Genomic DNA, 24,778 nt, shown 5'->3' on the forward strand with positions numbered 1-24,778 from the left:
TACTGCCAAAGTATGTGAACCAACTTCTGCCTTGTTCTGTTACTTTCCGGCATAGGGCTTGAGTTCGGAGTTATTTGTCTTGTCTGCAGATGTTTTACGCAGCTAGTTGTTAACCCCATTTTTTTTGCAGTCTTGGACGCTGTGTTGTAGCTGTACACCATTGAGCTGCCACTTTGACTCTGACTTGACAATTCTAAATCTCCTAAAATGCTCCTGAGTTACATGTCGTGTCTGTTGCATCTCTGTTGCTTCTGATAGCAATGTCAAATTAAAATTCAGAGAAATACATTCTAGTTTGACACCGGCATGTAAAATAAATACAGACTTGAGCCAATATTTTACTTTACCTGTATAGCTATGCTTCACTGTAAAGGCTTGAAGAGAGTTACTTTTCTTGATGCATTATAGTTCATTGAGATGCTCTGGAGTGTCCTGTGTTGGGAGTTATCAAATCATCTCTTAAAATATGTGCCATCTGAGTGGTTTTTGCCATTTAATTCTGTCTTTGGAGAATACTTGTAGGGCAGATGTTAGATCAGCTATTGTTTACACAGTTGAAATCCAACATACTTTTCCATTGCAGTTGCCTAAGCCAGCTGTTTTCTTTTGTTTTCAAGGCCTTTCCGTGTTCATCCTTAACAAGCCTTGTGGCTGGTGTGGGTGTGCCAGTTAGATTTCTGCTGAGTTTGTATTTTGCTATCACCTCTTTTAATAGTTGCTTCAGCTTCTTTGGCCATATAACCGATACGGATTTTTCTCTAGTTTCTTCTTGCTCTGCTTTTTAATGCCCTCCTTCTTTTATACATATAAAGTTTACGATGCTGCTTTTTCTGAAGGTGTTTTTGAGCAGTTGATGAGTGCTTTGGCTTGTTTCCTGTCTTTCATGCTATTTCTCATATCATCACTTGTCCAGATTTTTAAGTCTTGCTTGGAAACCAGCTATAGTTATTCTAGCATCAGTGATAACTGTCCTGAAAAAAGAAAAGATCCGGCCAAAATCAGCCTTCACAGGTGTGGATCAAAAGGCTTTTTTAAAAGGACTAAACATACACTTTTCCAAGGCAGAACTTAGCTGAGGCCATCCACTGGAATGTGGGACTGGCACTGGGAGGCAGAGTGCTTTGCAGGGTTAGGCTGTAGTGAGTGGAAGAGCCCTTTCCTGTGTAACATGGGCCTCCCCTGGGAGGGCTGCTGGGCTGATGTTGCCCACTGAACTTTCATTTCAAGCTAACCACACATGAGTTTTTCTTCTATTTTACATCCCTTCTGCTGGAAACAACTGCTGCATCAAACATGGAGAGGTAGATGGGAGATTGAGATCCCATGGGAGGATTTCTTGCTGACCCACCAAAACTAGTGCTTTATTTACTTTCCCCAAGGGCGTTGCTTTGTAGGGTTTGTTACACAGACTCATTGCATGGCCTTATGCATGGGAGAGACCAGGAGAAATAATCTGTGGCCAGTGCAACTCTTAAATGAACACTTGTAGTGGACTTTCTTCTTTTTTTCCCTATCATAGGGCAGTCTGAAGGTTTCAAGCTGGACAAAGATGCCATCAGGGGTATCACATTTAATAAAATAAAATCAAGTAATAGTCTATCATGTTTTCATATGCATGTGATATATGTATATGCATGGATATGTGTGTGTGTGTATGTGTATATATAAAAAAAGATCCACATACATATATAACTGAATCAAAGTCCAAACGAAACGAAAAACCCACCAGATTTCTAGGGGTGAAAAATATCCGCAGCTATCCTAATAGAACCAAACCAAAATTTTACTCATTCTGTGGTGAAAAAACAGAGCAATGTTGCTGCAGATGTTACCAGACAGTGCTCAAATATTTGTGCAAGTACACAAGCTCTGCAGATTGCTGCCTTTCAGTTGCAAGATGGTTTTTGTCCGTTCTGATGGAGGGGTAGAATTATGCAGTATCTTTGCTGCTGGCTCATTTGTTCTGCTGCTGATGGTCGGAATGAACCATGAAGAATAGAAGTAGACATGTCATTTGAATAAGAGCACGCTGGATCACGCTGGGAATGCAGGCTGGTTTGATATCTTTTCTACCCTGGCTTGTGTCCCGTCCCTCATTGTGGCTTTGTTCCTCTTCAGAGCACCAATCACCCCCTCCAGCTCTAGTTATACACTGGGGCAAAGAATTTCAGGTTGGCCCTTGCTGTCACAAGCTCTGAAGCATGAAACATTGTGTATGCTGATTACGTCCCAGACTTGAGTGGACTGAATTTCCCTGAGGTCACTGTACGTTGGGCTTCCTATGCCTCTGTGGGGCTTTAAAGCGAACTGGTAGAAATTGTTACGCTTTGGGCTGCAGGCTGCGATTCAGATGTTGGATCTGTCTTCGCTAAGTGCTGCAGTTAGGAGAGCTGTGCTTCCTGCCCTTCTGTTCCTAAAACCCCAGAAGAAAAGGGATAAGCAAGAGGGGAGTCTACAGAAGTGAAGAGGCTATCAACCCGTGTACTTTCTGGTGCTCACAAAAGTGCACCAGTCTTGCTTTGCTCAAGGATATTTAAATAAAAGTTCATAACTGGTGTCACTATGCCAGGAGCTGTCCTGGTCAAACGAGTTTGCTCTGCTTTTCTGAACTCTTCTTGCAAGGAAGTTGGGTTAAAGATTATCTTCAGAAAAGCGTCTGATCTAGGAAGTGATGAGACATTTTCCTCTCCAGCACACTGTTCTACACAAAGAGTAATATTATCCTGTCCCACAGTTAGATTTTCTTAATGCTAGGTTTTGGTCACTGGAGGTAGGTCTTTTTTAGCAAACTTGGAAACCTCTTTCCTCTTGCATTTTCAGCTGTATCTCCAGGGTGTAAATATCTCTAGAAGCTGAACAAACTTTCTCAGTTTTTTTTTTTTCCTTTACAAAGAGCCCCCTGAGAAAGTTTCTCAGCTCCTGTACTAATGTACTTCAAACCCTCTCTAGGGTTTCTATGCCCTGTTGAAATGCAGGCAAAGAACAAGACAATAGTATCCTGGCACTAGTCTGGACAATATTGTGTACACAGAAAAGACTAATTCTCTATAGTGCTTGGTATTGACATGCAAGTCCTCTATGTTTTGCACAGAGACCTCAACTTGTTCTGTGTCACTGCTACCCAGGGAAGTAATTCACCAGTCGACACAACCTTTGCCAGGTCTGTAATTCTTTTTCTTAATCCTCATTCACACTGACTACAGCAACAGAAGTGATGTAACTTTTATCACTTAGTACTAAGCTGGACCACGCTGTTTCTGTGTCTTGTCACTGCAGTAGGTGGTTTTTCCTTATACCCCATTTCAATATGTAATAAAACCCCAGAAACTTCTCTGTATCCTCCCAACCCAGGAAAAGTTCAAAATGGTCTGTAGAAAATGCTTTACGATGCTTTATCCCTACACAGACTTGCGTTTTGTGAGTTTCATACAAATGTGAGCTGTCTCTTGTTAAATATTGGAATGAGGTTGCTCTGATAAAGAAACATCAGCAATCAAACAGTAGCAGCTACTTTTACTCTTAAGAATGGCAGCTGTGCTCATAAAAGTGCCTCAGCCTTTCTTAGTGAAAGGATAGTCAAATAAAAGTTTGTAAAACTGTCACTATGCCAAAAGCTATCCTGGTCAAACTAGTTTGCTCAGCTTTTTTCAGCTCTTCTCACAAGAGATCTTACTTTACCAGATACACAGAATATCCTGCTTCCCACAGGGTGGCTTACAGAAGTCATCAAGTTGGTGGACTGGCTGCCCTGGCAGCAATCAGATAGTTGTATTTGTTCAGGATTTCCACTTACACCTACACTTTTGTAAATCAGGGTTTGAATTTGTGAATGTCCGAGGCTTACTCACTGTCTTGATGTAATGAAGTTTGAATAGAAATAGCTCATTTACAGCAGGGTAAACTGACAGCTAACTGAGCCAATTGTGTGATGGAAAGTTGAATTGAATAGCTGATGGCTAATAGGTAGAGTCCACAGAATTTGGGTTGGAGCTGCTGCAGAACTTGTTCCTGTCTGTTCAGCGTTGGCCAGGTAGGTGCTGGTTGGTCTCTTTTCAAGTCAAATGTGAATGTCAGTCTCTAACAGCCCTGGTAAAATCAGAAATTATAATCTAAAATTGCTTGATGTCCGCACTGCTACTGACTGGAGGCTGTTATTGAGTATTTTGGGATTACTTGCCTCAACAGAAGTGGTGGCATTTGGTACCTTTGCAGTATGGTTGTGTGATAATGCATTAAGCCATTATTTTCTCAAGATGATGCTCTGGAGTCAGTTCTTAGAAAGATTTTTGGATCCTTCTAGCAAAGAAGAAAAATGTATTTATAATCTAGAGTTTAATCTTTGTTTTGCACTTTTGTACCTTCTCATTCACTTCCATGCCCCCTCTTGTGCTTTCATGTGCTCTCTCTCTTCTTTTAAGCTTGACTAGGTGCCTGCTCGACTTTTGTGTCTTCCTCTGGCACCTGGAGCCCTTCTGCAGTTAGCATTGTCTCACATTGGTTTAGGCAGATTTTAGGGCGATGTTGCTATTCCTCTCCTTGGCCAAGGCTGTTAGGGAAAGGATGATGGTGATGAGAATCTGGACCACATGCGGTCCCTCTGCTCTGCTCAGGTCCCCCCTTCTTTCAGTTTAGCTGCCATGAAATCTCTGACAAATTTGGAGCCCACCAACATCAGTGGCTGCTGGAAGGAATAAATGTTGTTCTCACTCCTTTTCAGAGGCTCCTGTTTGCTCTGAGTGCTTTTAAGGAGTCTTCATGCTTCTTTCCTAGCCTGCAGCTTTCTGGAGATGAATCGTCTCCACTGCATAGCTCTTAACATTTCTAGGCCACAGCAGAATGAAAGCTCACCAGGAAATCTTCTCAGTTACATGGCTTTTAATAGAAATCCTTGAGGTGGAACTGTCAAAAATCAAATTGGTTTCACTCTACTGAAGCCTGGAAAACCAGCAGAGAAGCTGGAGCTGTTTCAGTTGCTCAAGACAGCTCTGTATTAGTTTATCCTAAGTTCATGTTTGCAGGTCTCTGGATCTAGCTCTTTAGGTTGTTGCTATAACTTTTCTTAAATGAGAGCATAGATTTCTTAAAGAATAGACAGTATAGCAACTTAAGAACAGTGTTCTACTAGTATTGAGCAAATTGGGCTTTATAGTTGCATTGATTAAATGCTACAGGCTGAATAAACTCCAGTTATTCTTTTGTTGCACAGCTGAAGCCTGCAATGGAAGTTAATGTTGGGCAAGCTTCTTAGGCTATTCTTCCCTAGTAAGTTATCTTGACCCCCAAACGACTTCTTAAGGAAGGCCAAAAAATTGCATAAGTAATTTTTTTTTTTTAAGTAACAGGAATTTTACATTAAGTTCAGCATATTACCATGTGTTCCTGGATTCATCTGTGTTTCTCCTTTGAGTTACAAGTTTAGGTCAAGTAAATGAGAAGGCATGATACTGAAAATGAATGGTGGGTGTGAAGATAAACATATTAGAGTATGGTCATTGTTAGCAGCAAGGTTTCCAGGATGAATCAGACTAGGATTCATTCAGCTAACATATTTTCCATGCAATAGTAAAATTGGACACACACACTTTAGGAACAAATTCACATACAGGAAGGAAGAACATTAAATAGATAGGCAAAATACTCAATGGAAATGTTTCTGTAACATTTAAATTCTACTTGCTGTTAATGTAATAAAACTGTATCTATATGGACTGCAACACTACCTGATTTTTTTTTGAGATTTAATTCTGTTGCAATAAAGCTTCCAACCCCCTGTTGACTGACAGCTTTTCAAGGACATGAGAGGGCCAGGAGGCCTGAGTACCCGTGCTGTGGTTGTAGTAATGTTACGTGCCTGAGACAGCTACAATTTGATCTGTTGGGCTAGATGGCAGCTTCCCAAAATGATGTTGAGTCTTTGTTGCGGGTCAAGCTTGGAGGGTTCTAAGGAAAAGGGACACTTGTGTCTTATCATTCTGCCATCTCCTCTATCCTTCCTCATGGAGGTGGCTAAATATAAGTAAATAATTATGTGCTTGGCTGTGTTGTGTGTTTAAAGAAGCCAGCTATGCTGACCTCTTCGCATTGCCTTTGCTCTGTGTTACTGCAGATGCTTGTCTCTCTCCTGTAGGCATCTGTTTTTAGGCCTTTCCTCTCCCTCTCTGAGGGTCTTCTCCTGCCTGTGCATCTACAAAAATCTTCTTGCTAATCATCTGAATCTCCTGGTCCTGGTCTTCAGTGTGCCATTAGGCATGCAAGTGTGTGAGTTCAGGTGTTTAGACATGAACAGCTGTAGCAGGGTGAGTCTGCTTAAATGAGTATTCAAAATAAACATATCTAAGGAAGTTAGTCCTGTTCATTAAACACGCAGGTCTGTGATGAGACAGCTTGTGAGTGCTGCATGGTTTGGAGCGGCTTTGCTTTTACCTGCAGAGCCCTCTTGCATTGCACACAGGAGCTGTGAGGCTGATTTTGGACAGACTGCACATGTTAAATTCCAAAGCCTTTGGCTTAACAGTCTCATCACAGTGAACTATCCGTCTGCCCTCCATCACAGTTGGAAAGCTCTGTGTGTGGAGATAAAAATACTCGCAAAATACTGCTGCTTGCATGATACATTCCCAAGCGAGCCTTCTTATAGCTTGTTTAAAATAAATTCCAGTTTTGGATAGTACCTGGTACCAAGTGAAATGGCACTTTCCTTCTCCCCTACCTTTTGGGTAGGGAGGAGAGGCTCTTCAGCCTGCTGGGTGAGAGAGCTCACTTGAACCTCTGTACTGTGGACTCCATGGGGGAGAAATCTGCCAAGATCAGAAGCTCAGAGCTCCTACTTCTGTAGGTACCGAAAAAAACTTTCTAAGAACTGAAACCATCCACCTAGGGAGGGGTGTTTCTAAAAAACCAGTTGTCTTTGCTTTGACCCTCAAAAAACTACATTTTGGTTTACTTGGTGAAGGGAGGACCAATTGTGGTGTGAGCCACTGGTTCCTACCATCAGTTTCGAATTCTGGAGCAAAAACCTGTCCTGTGACAGTGGCAGAATGTGAAGAGCCCTTGTACTTGTCTTCTAAACAGCAATATTTCCTTCTTGTTGTCCCTAAAAATGAAAATTGTAGCAGGATAGCGTAATTGAGGGCAAATCTGTCCGTGCATTTGAATGTACTGCCGTTTGGTTGAAGGGAGTTTTCATTTCCATATATGTTTCTATAGGCAGAACTTCCAAAACACATCCTTTGAGAGTGTGACACACAATCCTAGAGATATTTCTAATGATTTGGTTTGTTTTACACTACCTTACTTGGTACTAAAATATAATATGCTGAAAACTGCTTATTGAAGCAGACATCAGAGAACCTAGGTGTTGCTACCTCACTAGTAAGTAGTAGACTTTGCTAGTGAAAGGTTTACAGATGTGCTGGTATCTAAGCACTAAGCTGAAGAGCAGTATTTTCTCTTTTAAAAGCTTTGTATCAATAATGCCTTCTGGTAGGATTCTTGGATATGCCCATGTAGAGTAAGCTAACTAAGTTTTCAAGTAGATATTTTTTTTTCCTAGCTGAAGTAGCAAACATTGAACAGTATTTTTTTAAAAAAAACAACAATTTCTTTCCATCCAGGGAGGGAGATTTTTCTTTCAGTGAGTTGTTTTTGAGATCTGAAACTGCAATATATTTTCATTTGCAAGTGGATATTGCATCTTTAATTGTATTCTTTTTGGATAGAATTGCAAATTTCCACAGTAACCAATGCAAACCTAGTGAAAATAATTTTGGATCTGTCACAAGTAATCAGAATTCTAGTCTGATGACTTCTAGTCCACTTTGGCCACCTTTTAATGTCATGGTAATTGAATTGTAAAAGGAAATTTGGGGGGCTTTAAAAAAATAATGTTTGGCCTAGGAATGCCTGTCAGATAAATCTAAGTGTGTACTGAAGCTGCCTAAACTGATCTCGTACAGAGGGAGGCAAATTCCAAGTGTCCTGGATCTACTTTGTTGGTAATAACATAACTAATTTGAGTTGCTTTTTGTATCTACTGCCTAATTTTTTTTTTAGGTAAGACTTACAGTTTTGGTTTGTCAGATAATCGCTGAAAGGAAAACACTGAGATTATAATGCAGTTTCACTGGATCCTAGTTGCTGAAGTGTGTTTTCACTGTAAGATAAGCTTATGAAGTATTGCCCAAGCTAACATAGTAAATCTTTCTCAGAAAACATGTCTTTGCCCAGGGTGGAAATACTGAATGGTCATTGGATAACCACTGCAGTAAAGGGGTCAGAATAATTCATTTTCAGTTTGGCATAATGCAAGGAGCTTCTTTCCACCTCCCCTGCTCAAAATCCTGCTCTTCTCGCAAGTTAACTCTCCTTAAGGATTGCCTCTGTGGCTCTGCCTTGTTGTGGGAGATGTTTGTGCCTCCCAGCTCAGATCTTCTAGACCACCAGTCTCTGGTGGGGCCCAGATACCTCCCCTCTCTGCTCCCCCATCAAGTTCCTGTTTCATTGGAGGGAAGGGGGATGTGCAACCAAAGGCAGGGACTGTCAGAAGTGTATTTAGGGAACTCGAGCACCAGAGTTTAGTGGCAGATGTTGCTGTTGAGACTGAGGTGTCCGTGCAGTAATTTCACAACTGAGCCAGGTGGACATTGGATCTGGGTAGTTGTCCTTTCTGAGCAGAGGGGTTTGTCACTGGGAGCCCTCATTGCTGGTGCTCTGCTAATGCAGACCTTCAAGCATTAGATGCAGCCTTGGTACCAACAGAATTTTGACTTCAAAAGGAGTAGCTACAAGCTATAAAGAAGTCCACATCTCTTGGCCTCAAGAGCATAGAGTTCCTCATGTATCTTCTTCCCTGTCCCTTGTTTCAGGAGTGTTGTCCATTAGTAAATGTACATGATAATCTTTCAGATACTGAAGTTGATTTAGGAAGGTGGCTAGGGATAAGATGATGGCTGGGATTTGCTTCCTTCTTTCTTTCTTTCTGTTGATGGTATAGTTGTACATCCCAGCCTCTGTCTGCTGGTGTCCCTAATAATCCCAGGATTTTTTGGGAGGGATACTGAAATTGGAGAGACCCCTGAGGAAGAAGGTACTTTCCAGGCAGCCAAAGGCCCCTGGTTGATTTTGGCTGTGAAGGAAAATGCAGGTTCTACCATGAGCTACAGTGAGAATTTAGATGCTTTCTGCTACCTGTACGGGGTTCACATGGGACTCGGCTTCAGCAGGATGGGGGGCAATGCTCCAGCTCTGCATGTTCTTCATCCCAGGCAAAGGAAGCTGTGGTGACCTATTTGCTCTGCTCCCTGTGACAGCTCTCTCCTAGTCCTGTGCTTTTGCGTGTGTGTATGTGATACCTCCCAAGGACACCACTGCTAGCTGCTTTTTTGACAGGGAAAGCTGTTTCTGTGAAAAAATGCAAGCAACTTTTTTGAGAAGTGGAAAGAAGGCAGTGCTAATGAGGGCACACTGCTTCCATGGCTCCTGGTGCTTGTCTCATTCTCTTGCCTGTTGTGCCTTGAGTCAGTGCTGTTATTCTGCTGCGCTGGGAAAGCAGCAAGTGCAGCTCTTGATTTTTTCCAAACACATTTAGATCTGGTTTCTCTTCCAACCAGTATGTGCTGTTCACTCCAGTAGAGCCCTGGGCTTGCGGTAGGTGTGCCTGAGGGCATGGCCATTGGAAGGCTACCAACCTCCCCTTGCCCTCTGCACCTGCCAATGTTTCTTTGTTCCAGATCATCCCGTTCTTTGTCCTAGCTGTCTATATGGTTGGAACACCATAATTCCATGACTATTAACCAATCTTTACTGATTGCTTGGTATGACCTGTAGCTGGCAGAGATCTTAGAGGAGGTAAGCAAATGAGGTGTGTAATTTGGGTATCCCCACTTTCTAAACTGTTTATAATTATCCAAGCAATTTTTTTTTTCCTCAGCTTGTTTGTCACCATGAAACTCTGGGTGGTTTTATCCCTTAGTAACCCCAGTTGTGGCACATTTCAGTTCATTTCTGTAGGAAAAGTAAGAGAGAAAGGGGTTTGCTGCTGCTTCTACTACTGCTGCTTTTTAAAGGAAAGTAGATTTTTATTTAAACCCCTAAATATCTGTCCTGTTCTCAGCCTTGCTAGCAAGTCAGTAAAGATAAAATAAAATTAAAGTCACTTAGATTCTTCTGAAAAAGATAATCTCTGGGGAGAGGCAAAGTCTGAAGAGCTTTGTATCAGAAGGCGAAGCTGGGGATAATTAGCGGCATATGAGAACCAGAGTTTGTCATTAGAGCGATAGCCGTCATTGTCAAACGACTGCTGGGGTAACATTGCCTGAAGGCAAACCAGGCCGTCTGTGGCAGCCCAACCATCTGTGAATGTGTCCTTCTGATGGCGGTGCACAGCCGTTCCCCTCGGGGCAAGCTGCTGGCCCCCACTGCCACCCTGTCTCCCCCCCAGCGCCAGCCCCTGGTGCCCCAGCACTGCTTGGCGCTGCCGGCAGCTGCAGCCTCCCCTCCTGCAGCCTGGCCCCCTTCATCCATCATGCTACCAGCAGCCTCTGTTGAGGGTCCCTGCGGGACAGATGGGTGTCATCTGGGGGCCAGGGTCTGCATGTCACTGCTGCTTTCCTTGAGGCTTTCTGGTGTGCATGAGCGCCGTTGGACTGCTGGAGTACAGTCTTCAGCGAAACATTTCTTTATCGCATGTCTTCTAAGGGAAATAGTGACAGCTACGTCCCTTGAAACTTGCAGTTGGTGCCACAGTCTCTCTTTAAGAAAGGAAAATTTCTTCTGAACACTCAGGGTTTGATTTTAGCACGTGTGCTTGAGATGGATGCAGTTGCCATACAAGTGGGAGAAAGGCATCCATTCTCCATGAGCCCTCTAGAGAAGAGCGCATGGATGTTTTCATCTGAAAAATGCTGTCAGAGCAGTAACCACGGGCTCTCAGCAGGGATGCAGGTCAAGAAGGGACCAGTCCCAGCCTTCTCAATGGCAAAGATCACTTTGGATCTTTGTAAACACCAAATGCATTTGGTGTGCTAGCCACCTATAGTAGATACTTTCAAACTCAGATACCTGAATATTTGAAAATTGCAAACCAGAAATTAGTTGAAAGTTGATTTAAATATCCTCAGTACCTGGTGAAGAAAATTCAAGGGGTGGGAGCTGTTTGTCATATGTAACCATTACTTTCATAAGACTTTTTCATAATCCTGGTCCACAGCTGAAGAGGGTCAGCTTAGTAGATATGGTTTCAGTTTCAAAGATAAACATGCATTTTATAACCTTGCATAACATTTCAAAGGAAATTAAATATTAAATGAATGTATGTACTTAATGGAATATTTATATAATGTTAATGATTCCAACTAAGAAATGCCAGGAAATTAATGTAGTTCTTAGTTTTTAATAAATAGAATGTGTTTTCCACCATTTTGTTTATTATGGCCGGTATAGTTGTACTTGGAAAGTTTGGATTTATTTTGACTTTTGTTGTTTTTCAGCAGATCTACATGGTAAGTGAACATACGTCTGCTCTCTGTGCTAGTCTGGAAAAATAATTGCTTCGTGCTTGACTATTCTAACATTTAAGAGATCTTTTTTCTTTCAAATAAGTCTACTACACGCACCTTGTATTGTAGTTTACAGCTAAGACCCAACACGACTTCATGATAGAAATGTGCTATGGTAACTGTTGTCTTGTCTTGTTTGATGCAGTGAAGGCTGTTGGGATTGGCGGTGTGCACAGAACAAAGCAAGACGATGGACCCAAGGTGAATGATCCCAGGCTCCTCCCAGAGAAGTTTCTTCAAAGGACAGCCAAGGTAACTCCGTGGAGAGTGACAAGTAAGCGTGTGCTCCCAAAGGCTGAAGGAGACCAGCCCTGGCCTCCTTGTAGTCTCCACCTGTTGATCTTTGAATCTCATTCCCCATTTCAAAGAGAGTAATTGTCCAATCTGATAAAAATCAAGTGTCTTGTTATTTTTAACAATTATCCTAGTTTAAATTCCCTTTGTTTGTTATGCAAAATTACCTAGCAAGATTGAGAAAAAAGATTGGATTCTAATATGAGGGTCAGGATATCCAAAGTTGTCAGAATTAATTCTTATAGACTTTGGAAAGGCTGTTAGTGCTGTTGGTTCAAGATTTGAGCCAATCTCTGAATGCTGAGAGACCATGAAAGGGCTACTGGGTCAGGCTGGGTCAGGTCTCTTCCACTTCTTGTGCTTTCCTTTGTGGCATCTGATTCTGGTCCCTTTTCTGGGCTGAGCTGCCCTCTGATCTCATCCAGCGTGGCAATTCCAGCACTCAGAATCTCACAGAGGTGCAGCTCCTGAAACCTTCTGGAAGGACTCTTCTGTATAAGCTTAGGAAATCAGCTATAATATTTCTGTTATCCAGTGATTTATTATGGTCTACAAAAATATAGCCTGGATGAACACCTCTCTGGAACAATTATTTAGTGATATTGTAATTTATTATTCTTTTCAAAGCCATCTTGTGTAAAGGTAAAATAACCCCTAACTACAGAAAGCACAGAGGAGGAGAGAACTGCCAAATTCCCCACAGCACATCCTTTCCTGTGGTTAGCATTGGATCCGCCAGCGGCACTGTTTTTGGACTGGCCTGTTCTGTGCTGAATGTCAAAATCACAGGCTGAGGTTACAAATGAAAGATTTTACAGGAGTTGCTTGTATGTTGTGGCTAATTCCTGCATTTGGAAGCATCTGCTTCTTGTCTGGTTTTGTTCTGTAATCAAAAAAATTGCTGTAGAGAACTAGCGCTTGGAAGGCACTTAGCTCTTCTATAGCCATGAGCAAGAAGGCAAGGAAAATACATTGTAGATAGGTACTCAGTTAAAAAGTACACACACATATACACACACAGGGAAAACATCATATAGACCATGTGATTCTTCCAGATACTCTGCTAAGCCTCTGTGTATCCGTATTCTGTAAAAGAAAATAAGTTTCTCTGAAGGTATTAACTGCAGGAACCTTTGCCTTTTCCAGGTGGTCTATATTTTGGAAAAGAAGCATTCCCGGGCAGCTACAGGCTTCATCAAGCTTCTGGCAGACAAGAACAGCGAACTCTTCAGGAGGTGTGCCATGTTCTCACCTGTGGACCACAGGGTGCCCAGGGCCTATGTGTCCTTGGCTGATTGCCCTCCAGACTTTGTGACCAGGCCTGAGGACTATTCAAATATGCTCTTCATCTGTCGCATAGTGGACTGGAAGGAAGACAGCAACTTTGCAACAGGGTATGTGGCTGCCTTTGGAAGTAGAGATGACTGAGATTTCTAGTCAAAGTTCTTGGTTTCACTTAGTTTGATACATGCAATAGAGACAGGAATCTGTTAACAAAATACTTGTCTTGTATCCCTCTGGTATTTGGTGGATAAACTGTCATGAGGCTAAGGATAACTCATTGCTAGTTAATCTCATGGGTACATAATGTTAGTTTCTTTTGGTGCTTGCTTCAGTATGCTGGCACACCACAGCATTAATGAGCATATAGTCTTTGCTCAGAAAAGCTTGCAGTCTAGAGGGAACACGCACAGGTACTTAGCATGAGCAGCACAAGCACCGTAGGGTGCTGGCAGCCTTTCAGTCCTTCCTCCCTTTGTCTAAGAGGAGTACACAGTGTGTAGAAATTTCATTTCTGCCAGAGGAAGATGATCAGTAGCTGTGAGGCTCATCTTTGGTTTTTAAGCCTTTACGGATAAGTAATAGAAAGAAATCACGGCTTTGTGGTATTTAAATTTGGATTGCTTCAAGGAAGGATACTAGAAATCAAGAGAAGATTCATTCACTCCTGAAGCAGATGAGAAGGGTGTTGCACTCTGTGCTTTTCAGGAGGCACTGGAAAGCCATTGCTGACCATAGTTCAAATTGCAGTCACCGCTGTGGAGGAGGAGATTTTAAGCCAGGGCTGCTCAAATGGCCTATGCTGCGCTGGATCCACATTGCAAGTTCATTTTGCCTCTCCTCAACCCTGTAGTTTTCAGCATTTTTACTCTTTTCTTGGGAACAGCTGCAGTGTGCTAACCACCTGGCTTGGGTGCCCATGCTGCTTCCTGTTGAGTAGATCACAATAAGAAATGGTGGACATTGATAAATCTATTCGGTTATCTTGGGAAAAACTGGGTAGTCCTGGTTTAGTTGGTGATCTGGAGTAGGTAACTGCCCTATGGCAATGCTGTGGTCAAATTTTACAGGTGATGGGGATCTGGATGTAATCTGGGGCATACGCGGTAGTGGGAGTTGGGCATAAAGCCCAATTTTTCCCATGCAGAGCTGTTCTGTTGGGGTAGTACAACTGATGTACAGTGTCAGCATCGTGGTTTTTTGGAGTCCTCAGCTCAAACTCCTGGTAAAACTTAAAACTTACATAAAACTTCTTTTTTTATAGTATGTTGGCACAGAACTATCTGCCCTAAAACTAAAAGTAAACTAAACTGAAGTCCCTGTTTGCCTGAGTTTGAGTTCGTTATCAGTTGTGGCTGCTTTGTGTGCCCAGTAATAGCAAGTTTCACATGTACTCCTTGAGAACCACATGAGCTGTTAAGTCACTCAGTATTTCCTAGCTAAACTGCATGAACTGAAGTGGCCTGCCTTTGAGCCCCACTTAACTAGGGGCTGGCTGTGCTGTGAACTTCACTATGACTAAGTTTCTTATTGGCAGAGATTTTCTTGTCTTCTCTGACTCCAAAAGAGGAAAGACTGGAGGGTAATTGTACTGCTTGGCTTCTTGTCATGAACAACCCCCCTTTTCAGCAGAAACCGGGGAAATTAGGAGGATGGGCCAATGCCTTTTTTCATTGGCTAATGCATGTTTCTTTAATCTGTGCTTCTGACAGCATTGTATATTCTCATCTGGCTGTTTTGGTAGTTTCCAAGATGTAAAGGGTGTTGTCAGGAAAGAAAACGTCCATGATTGTCTTCATACATAGCCATTTCCTCTGGGACTTCAGTAAGCGCCTTGTGGAGATGGGAGCATAAAACCTTGGTGACCCATTTTGTTTTTATCTATAAATACATGCTTGTTTAAACACTGAAAGACAAGGAAACCTCCTGAAGGTCCCAAAAGTTCCTGTTTGCTTTTGGGCTGGTTTATAAGCTTGTTTATAAGCCATGTTAGTAGTCATGGCCCACCCAAAGAAGAGATGAGCAGGTGATCTGCAGCTTATTGCACACTTGAACTTTCTTGTGGCACAGACTTCATGATATCCTTTTTGCAGCACCACCATGGTTTTGAAGGTGTCTGGACTAAATAGCCTGTAGGTCATCACTCTGCACTAAGTCTGCTGGAAGAACAATAGGGGAAACTCCCTCAGTAGTTGGCAGTCATTTCCCCTGGATACCTTGGGTGTTTCCAGGTGCTCTCCGTCCTGCAGCTGAACTCCCCCAGGCTCATTATGCACCTTCCTTAGCTTCCCTTTTCCCTTGGGAAGTTTACGGCTGTGTTTCCAAGCACAGTTCATGGCATACTCTGGCCTTCATGGTGACTGCGTATGGCTGGAGCAGTGGGATGCTCTGCCCAAGGGCTTAGTGGTGGCACTGGCCACACAGGGTGGTCACCTGCACAGGGGCAACCTGACAGTCCCTGGAGGTCCCCTTGGGGAGAGGGGTGCGTTTCTGTGTCATGATTGCCACCTGGTGGTCACCAGTAAGACACTGGCCCCTCTGAAGGCCACCCTGTGACCCCGACAGTGCTGGGTAGGAGCAGGGAGGAACTAATGTCTCTATGTCCCACTGGTGATGCCCTGAGAGTGTGCTGCTGTGCTCTCTCCTGCACACGAAGTGATTTTACCGTAGCAGTGAAATGCCATTTACTTGTGCCTGCTTCAGGTAGCAGATAAAGCAAAATAGCTCCAAAATATTCTCCTTTTCTGGGTAAATATTATAAGTACTGCCACGTTTCAGTTATTTTCTGAGGACCTTTTTTTCAGTGTTGCAGTCCAGGGCTGTTTGGAGTATTATTCCACATGTCTCTGCACTTTTGGAGATGGTTAAGGCAGAATCTTTTTGCCCCCACATATGATGATGGATGAGACTATTAAAAAAAAAAAAGGTAATAGTAAAACATTGAATCACTTACTCCCTCTGTGTTGCGTGGGGTCTACGGCTATTCTAGCTCAGGGTCTGTCAAGGTGACAAGATTTGTCATGGCATTTGCAATCAAATGAAATGTTGCAGGGTGTTCTTTCACTAGACACTTTCAAAAGCCATCCAAGTGGCTTGAACCCCTTTCATGTCTGGTATTTTATTCTGGTTTTCTTTTTTTAAATTCTTGAATGTATTTGGTGGGAGGGGAAATGACCAGATACCTTGGGTAGCTCACTGTAAGGCTTGAGGGAAGGTCTGGATCCCCAAGCAGTGTAGTTCTCTTGCAAAAACACCTTCTTGCAGATGGGACCGTCTCTCAGAAAAACCTGCATTCCCTCTGCACAGCTAATCACCGTACCACTCTGAAGTGTGGGATGGCCTCACCTGCATGGGGAGAACCATGCTGTTCCTGTGCTCCAATAGTGGGTGGCCTGGCAGCTGAAGGGAGACATCTCCATGGTGCGGAGTGGGGCTGGACTGCGCTTTTAGGTGCTGGGGGTTCCGGTGACAAAGTGCTCTGTCTCTGTGATGTTCAGCCCTGCAGACATCTTGCCATCTCCACTGGGGCCTTCGGGTTTTATCAAGCCTGTGCAGCTCTGTCTGTGAGCTCTGGGTCTTGGGCGGTGGGAGCAGCTGGGTGGCCTTCCTTGCTGTCCCCTCTCCTGCTCCTGTACAAAGCTTTCTCTAGGACTGGTGGCTTATTGATGTGTAGGATATTCTCCTGCTGCTGAAAGAAAGCCTCCGTGTAGGTTGGCTGTGGACAAGTCTGCTCCAGGAGAGACTGAGTGAGGTTGTTAAGTCCCCACGGAAGTCATTCACTCCCATTTGGGAGCCTGCCCAGCTTTCCAAAGGAAACAAGCCCTATGTAATTATGCTTTGTCTTTTTGGAGAGTTCTTATTATGTAACTTTTGAACATGTTGGCCAGTTTCAGCTGGGACTGGGGAATGGAGAGGGCTTGAATGTTTGTAGAAGTGGGTGGCCGAATAGATGCGATCAGTGTCACCATGAAGGGGAAGGTGGCAGCATGATTGTGGCTCTGCCCCAGGTGCACCTGCATGGGAGGTCAAGCTCCAGTGAGTCAGCAGCTCAGAGCAGTTCAATGAGCTTGCAGCTATGGCTGCTTTGGAGGAATACCCTGTGCTTTGTGCTGCCCAGCGGCTCGACTGCAGCACGTTCCTGTTGGTGCATGCTGCCACCGTGTCTGACGTCAGTCCAAGGGTATTCAAGGAATCCTCCAATGTGCTCTAATACTCCCCCGTCAATGTCATAGAAAAGTGTTTTTACGTCTGTAACCATTACAATTTTTTTTAATTGTCTAACATTTTAAGAGATACATGCAAGCCTGGGATGTCACAGACGCCATGACTCCCTGTGAGTGAAAGTCTGACTGCCGTTGGACCCTGTGCCTATTGTTGTTTATAAGCCTCTTGAACTATTCCTGCTACACTTGGTGGCCGCAGAGCCTCATGAGTGATTTTACAGCCTGGGTGTTACTCCAGGGCCATCGGTGATCCTATATGCATTACCTTTGATCACATGCTGTCCTGTCAGATTTTGCTCTGATGCAAGTCATCATGTCTGTGTGACTGTAACATGGCCCCAATTAAAGTCAGTTGTACACTTTTTATTTCAAGGTACTTGGGAAATGTGCCCTGGAACACTGTAAATCAAATGTTAATTACTATTAAGAAAATATTAGTCCTATATCAAACCTTTGGGTAAACCCCTTATGGTTCATAATCTAATTTCAGTAAACGGATCAAGAGAACATGGGTTTCAAGACTGAGCTGGAAAGCATTCTGGCATTCAGAGGTGCTTTCCATGACTTGTCGTGCAGGCGTCCAGCTGCCCTCCTGGTGCACTCCCCAGCTCTGCCTTTCCAAAAGAAGGGGCACCTGAGGCTCAAGCCCTTGCCATTTCTTTATGGTATGGCAACATGTCATCTCTTTTTCCTGTGGGTTTTTTTTGTTGTTCTCCCCTCCCCCCCCAATCCATTCTTGGTGGTGGTGGTGAGCCTGCGGTCCCATGGGCTCATACTTGCTCAGTCCCCCAGCTCCACACTAGATGTTGGAAAAGAAATGGTGATTTCTCTGGTTTATTGTTACTGCTGAAAAAGAGGGAGATAAAACTGATGCCTCGTTTATTTACATTAAAATAAGGATCAGACTGGGACCAAGATGTAGGAACAGAGAACTCAGCCTCGATGCCAAACGTGCACGTATTTCTGCCGTACAGTTTGTACATAAAATTGAAACAATGGAGGGAAATATCTTTTATCCTTGTTTTCATTTTTATTTTAAGGCTAGGCAATGTGAACTCTACAATTTACCACACCACAAAGCACGCAATCCTTTCCAGCATATTACACAATGTGACAGGTTTATTACGTGGCCCTTCCCGTTGTGAAGAGAGATAGCTGTGCTCCAATACAGAAGATGGGTTTGCTTGCGCGGTGCGGATGCAGTTTGTTCTGTGGGTTTATGGCACATTTGAAGCCCTCAGAGCATCTTCCTCGTCCAAATGACAAGTGCACTGTTTTGGCCCCAATTTAAGAAAGTAATTAGCGCCTGTTCTCACTCATAGGAATTAAAGCAGAAGGATCAATATAATGATTGTGTATTTTATGCAGTGGAAAAACACTTATTAGAGTGGCTGGTTTTGCACTGTGTTATTACCCCTCTCTTTTGTGTCATTTTTTGATGGTTTTGCTGTAATTTCAGTTGTAATTTTCTCGGGTCAGGAGCGTTATCTCTATTGGCTGTAATGTGCCGTTTGCCCTAATGGCAGTATGTTAAAAAACCAAAACAAAGAACAAACCTCTATGTACTGTAGAGCAATCTGAGGGTGAGAAAGGGGACAAGGGGAGCCACCATGGGACATAGGTTCTCATGTAGTATTTGTAACCAGGTAGGGAGGGAGCAAATGTCCCACTCCTTTGGAGTCCCAGTTTGCATGCTGTGTCCAGAGCAGAATGCTGGTTTGACACCAGAACTCTTGGACAAATGTATGCTGGGGTTTGCACTAGAGCAGATGGAAATTTCCTCTAAGCATAATAGAGCAGCAGCCTCATCCACACATGTGCAGAATACTTCATCAAATACTATTAGCATGTGGGGAACAGTTTCCCATCTACAACTTGGTTCTAGATTGTTGGCCTCTCTCCAGTTAGCTCCTGGTTCAGAGGCTTCTGCTTAGCTAGGAGAGGAGGGACAAACTACTAGGAATGTTTGGGTCCTGGAAGGAGCCTCGAAAATGGTTGGAAGGATGTTCTGTGGGCATCTCTGTGCATGTGACTCCTGTAAGGAAGGCAGTAAGGGTTCCGCACAATCTGTGATGTCTTCATAGGGCATAATTTTGCCCAGACAGAGATGCCTGTCCTTTCGGATGGAGAGCAGTGTGCAGAGCTCCCCGGGAGCTGCCTTCTGCAGAGCTGTCCGGGATCTGATGGGAACCTGTTCCCCATTTCAGGTAGTGGGGGAGAGTCATGTTTTTCAGTGGTGAGGAGAGGAAGGACGATCTCAAGGGAACCAGCCATATGTAAATCTAGAGCTGCCTGTGTGGAGGGCTGTGCTTTTTCTTATTCCAGTTGAATGTATTTTTTCTAAAATTTGACACTTTCTTACCTCTGCAAAAACCTTAATAATATAAAACGTCTCTTTAAAATGAGATGCACGAAACAGCCTAGGGTACTGTCTGGCTAGTGTTTTGCATCTCCGGCAGACATAAGTCATGTTATGGTCTGAATTCCGCCCAAGTTCTCTGCCAAAACTCAGGGAGAAGTGAATGGGTGAAAGAGTATGTTTGAGGGCTCAGCAGCCTCTCTGTGGGGATCGTAACAACATGACAGTAGTAATTACATACTTAAAAAAAGCATCCCTTTCTTTCTTTTTGCAGGCAGTTGGCCAAAAGCCTTGGGCAGGCTGGAGAGATTGAGCCGGAAACGGAAGGGATCCTGACGGAGTATGGTGTGGATTTCTCTGACTTTTCCTCTGAAGCCCTGGAATGTCTTCCCCAGAGCCTGCCCTGGGTTATCTCACCCGGAGAGATGGCCAAAAGAAGAGATTTAAGGTAACAACAAAAAGCATGGTCTGACACTCCTTCTTGGGTTGGTGCAGGGTTGTTTTGTTTTGTTTTGCTTTCATCACACTTTGAAAAGTCACTGACTTCATTAAAGGTACCGTATTAGACGTTACCTGTGCTAGCATGGAAAGAAACTGCTTTTGAAAGTACTTACAAACCCAAAAGATCAGTTATTTGGAGAAGTATTTTGTGAGGCAGAGAGGCCTTTTCTCAAAAGAACTATTGAAAACTGAAAATTTGGTGTTTGGCACCTAATCTGAAAGCTTTATGTTTTTGTCTGGAATGTATTACGTATTTTAGTGGTAGTTTTATAGCAGAGATTTTCTGAATGCCTGGCAGATCAAATGATCTTGGACACTGTTACTTTGAAACTTAAGCACAGGTAGAGACTGTCCTGCGTTTTCCTGTCTAGTCTCAACATTCTTCTCTATTTTGAAGAACCGGTGTCATGTGGAGTGTATGACGGCTGTTGATCAGGTTAGCAGCTGGCAAATACAGTTTCTCCCTGCAGCCTGGCAACTCTGTGCTGTCCACCTGTCTGACATTAGCCATCCCTGCAACTTATTGATGCTCCCATCAGCTTTTGGGAATTCCATGGTCTGTTGGGTAGTAGACACTCTGACGTTGCTGGACTATCCAAAATGAGTGGATTTGCTATGCTTCAAAGTGTCAGGTTTCCGAGATGTCTTTACCAGAAAACATTTAAAGACAAAAGTAATTTGTTTAGTAGCTCACTTTGCAATAAATGAAGGTGCAAGAAAGCAAAACAATAAATGCATTATTAGGATGATATGGTGTGTTCCACTCCCACCCTTGCTTATGCTAGAGCATCCTGTCTCAGTTGGCAGTTTCATTGCTTTCTTGTGTATTGGTGAGGTGAAACAGTCCTGTGAGCCTGATTCCTCAAGACACGCTGCACTGGTACAAGGACCTGCATATATGTAGCAAGCTCCTCTCCCTCTTAGTTTGTCTGTGTTATTGGCATGGACATTAGCAATTTGAGCGGATAAGTGGATAAACTGCTGCCATTTGTATTTCTACCCAGACTCCAGATGTTACTTTGGACCTAATCCTGCACTGTAGCCTGCAACCTCCTTACCGCTTCAGCTTTACTGGATTTCCATTGCCATACAATGGAATAATTCAGGGGAGAATCACACTCCTGATTGACTAGTGATAACACTCAGATACTAGATCCAGACTGTCAGCTTCAAGTATCTTTCAAAAAACAAAACCAAACTTGATATGCTGATACTGAATGCTGCAGTTCAGAAGCCACTGGAAAGTGCTTAGTTTCATATTTTTGACTATATTTCAGTAGTGTTCTCTGTTTCTTCTGACCAAGTTCTTTCAAGCAAATAAAGAGCTTGACTTGTCTCCAGTCAGGCAGTCAGTTTTGGAAACAAATTCTGAGTGCTTTTATTGCTGAATTATTACACTGGAACTTATCAAGGTGATAACAGTTTTGCAGTTAAGCCATTTAAATCCCTCTCTGCCCTTTCCCGACTGCAGTGCACACTACAAAGTAGATTTCCTTTTGATCCTCTCAAATATAAACATTTAACGGTCAAGGCTTTTAAGACAATTATTTGAGCTTAATTTACTAATCCTTATAATGTCAACTGCCACACTGCTGACTAACTAGGCTGTGGTCTAAACGCATATGGAGATAACATGAAACTTCTAGTTTTGGAAAGTAGAATACAGATGAGTCGTCTTTTTTTGTTTCCTCACAGTGAGAGATTTGTCTACCCAGAAAAAGGTGAGGTTTATTAGTAAATGTAGCATGAATCGTAGCTGAATAGAGTCCTGCAGTTGTAGATCTGGCCACTATTTCTTCTGGTCTCACCCATCAGACCTTGACAGACTGTTCTTGACAAGTCCCAAGGTAGCTTGGCTTTAGCTTGGTATTAAATACTAGCTTTTGTATCGTCAGCAATAGGTGCATTGTGTTCTGCAGTGTTGTACAAATAGCGGGTACACACTGACCCAGCCTGGCATCCAGAGGAGGAGAACTGAACCTGGGTATCTGGTCTGGGTTCACATGGGAGTTGTGCCTTGTTTTACAGGGGACCTCACACCGTGTTTAGTGGCACTGGCCTCTGTGTGTGCCCATCTTTGCTGTACTGTGTGCATGTTGATCTGTCAGGCTCCCCAGGTTACTGTACCATACTCTGAGAGTACAATATAAGATAAATGACAGTGAAATAAAGACTCATCTTTTCTCCTGAAACAGCCATGTTAAGACTTCTAAATTGCTCATCCTAATTCAGTTTACACATTGCTCACCTGACTAGAGTAAACACGTTAGAGTTTGACTTAAAATACTTTCATCTCTAGTAAATCCTCTCCGGTTCTGCAGAGAACTTTCCTCCTCAAAAGGTAACTTCTGTGTTCTGCTAACCAGTGTCCCAAGTGTGGTCGGGTCTGTCTGTGAGTCAGTGTACAGAGCACAGAGGTAGAGGTTCTGCACCAGAGGCATTTGTGAGTGTGGTTTTAGATGGAAATGAGACAATGTGTTTCACCAAGCTGCTGAGGCTGGGCAAGAGAAGGGGAGGATATTTTGTCTGTGCCATCTTGTAAATATGTTCCTTGATCTTCCTGCAAGTCTTTCAGTTTTACAGGAAGCCTGTTCTTGCCATGCATAGTCTGTTTGGATAGCAACTGTGATCTCACCTACATAGCCTGTGCAGAATTTCTTCCAAGAGATATTTTTTTTTCTCCAGTAATGGCTCACAAAGACAGGTTTACATAATATTTTAGTATTACTTAAGGCAGAAAAGATCCAAACCTCATGGATGGCTTTGAAATCTTTCAGCTGATTTAACTCTCTGCCACTGGTGCCATGGACATCTGCCTTTTACCTGCATTGGTTTATCTATTTGTAAAATTAGGCAAGTATTTCCAGGCACTCCCAGCTTACTTGCTTGTAAAGAGCATCAAAAACTCCTAATGAAAAGCACTAGGCAAGTATTAGGTGCTGGCATCGCATGCTGCAGTTGTATTTTATAAAGAGCATGAAGTTTCATAAAGTATCAGAATAGCGTGGTTGAGGAAACTTCCCTTCCAGAGACTTTAAATGTGATAATACAGATAGGACCAGAGTTCTCATTTTATTATTCAGGTTGACTGGAATTGGTATTTTTTCATTAGAAGTTTGAGATGTGTTTGGTTTCTGCTTTTAGAGAAACATTGGAGGATTAGTGTCATAGAGACAAATTTTGATGGGTGCAAAGTTTCAACCACTTTCTGGTCTTTTCCAGTGTTTCAACATGTAATTTTCATTTCCTTGTTTGCTTTGCTTTGCACTTAGCGTTTCAATGGTGTGGGGCAAATTATAGTCCCTGAACGGAAGAGGGGTCCGGGCAAAGGAAGAAATGCAAATTTCAGAAGTGGGTGCAGGAGATTGGGCTGGAGTAGGAGGCCATTTGAAGAGGTGTAGCCGGGAATCTAAGAAACCCGAAAGCTATTTCTAAGACTCATTCCAAATGTTTTTAATTTCATTCATATCTTTTTGTTTCCTTTACTGCTTAACTGGGACAAGAAACTAAAGCCAGGAAAGTCCGATCATAGTGGGAAACAAAAACCTAAATATTGGAGAGAGAAAAAAGGCCATTCTTTGCAAAGCAGTTCTGCCTTTTGCTTGTTTCCCATTGTTGGTGTTACTGTGGAAAATGTATAACATCACTCTTCTGGAAAGCGCTAGAGCCTGTTCAAGTAGAGATGGTTTATATAGTCTAACATGGAAGAACTTGAGGATATCTATTTCTTTACCATTTGCCTAATAATAAGTGAGCCTGTTGACCTCCGCTGGACTATTACAAATGTGAAACTTGGCACTCAAAATTGCTTGCTCTAAATTTTCCAGTTGCTTTCTCTTTTTCCATTTGATGTCATCCTGCCAACTAGTGATTTTATTATTATAAACAGGACATTGTATTCACTTTTAAGAAGAAATATGAGGCTGAAGGTAAAATTACAAACTGCAGTTTCTCAGCTGGCAAAATACAAAACAATGAGCTAAAAATACTGAGCAGAGAAAGGGTGCTGTGGCAAGAAACTTTGAAATATCTACACGATGGATGTGGTCTGAGGAGCAGAAACTGACTGACTTCATCTGAGCAGCTCTGAACTCCTGAGAATCATCAAACAGTTGAGGGTAGAAGACACCTCTGGATATCCCCTGCTCCAAGGCCCTTGCTCAAAGCAGGATGAACTAGAGCAGGCTGCTTAGGGCTGTGTCAGTTTGGGGTTTGGATATTTCCAAAGATGGAGATTCCACGACCCCTCTGAGGAACGTATACTGGGGTTCACAGAACCCCAGTACCCTTACAGTAAAAACATGGGCATTTTTTACCTTTAAATAGAATCTCCTGTATTTTGTGCCCATTGCCTCTTGTCCTGTTGCTGGATACCACTGAGAAGATTCTGGCTCTTTCTTCTTTCCTCTGTCATCACATACATTTTCACATTGATAAGATCTCCCTTCCCTGAGCCTTCTCTTCTTGAAGCTGAACAGTCCCAGCTTTCTCAGCCTCTCCTTGTAGGTTGGATGCTCCAATTCCTTAATCATCATCGAGGCCCTTCAGCAAACTTGCACCAGTAT

General features: G+C 43.0%; 1 protein-coding gene across 4 annotated transcripts in view; it reads left to right on the plus strand.

The window, feature by feature from the left end:
* DIS3L2 (DIS3 like 3'-5' exoribonuclease 2) overlaps positions 1 to 24,778 on the plus strand; it is a 196,921-nt gene that overhangs the window by 61,990 nt on the left and 110,153 nt on the right. For all 4 annotated transcript variants that reach the window (XM_075099086.1, XM_075099087.1, XM_075099089.1 and 1 more), the window contains 3 exons: positions 11,701 to 11,807; positions 12,996 to 13,243; positions 19,987 to 20,160. In XM_075099086.1, the coding sequence (XP_074955187.1) occupies positions 11,701 to 11,807; positions 12,996 to 13,243; positions 19,987 to 20,160 (529 nt within the window). The remainder of the gene's footprint in view (positions 1 to 11,700; positions 11,808 to 12,995; positions 13,244 to 19,986; positions 20,161 to 24,778) is intronic.

This window comes from Phalacrocorax aristotelis, chromosome 7 (genome assembly GCF_949628215.1).
Source record: "Phalacrocorax aristotelis chromosome 7, bGulAri2.1, whole genome shotgun sequence".
NCBI classification, from domain to species: Eukaryota; Metazoa; Chordata; class Aves; order Suliformes; family Phalacrocoracidae; genus Phalacrocorax; species Phalacrocorax aristotelis.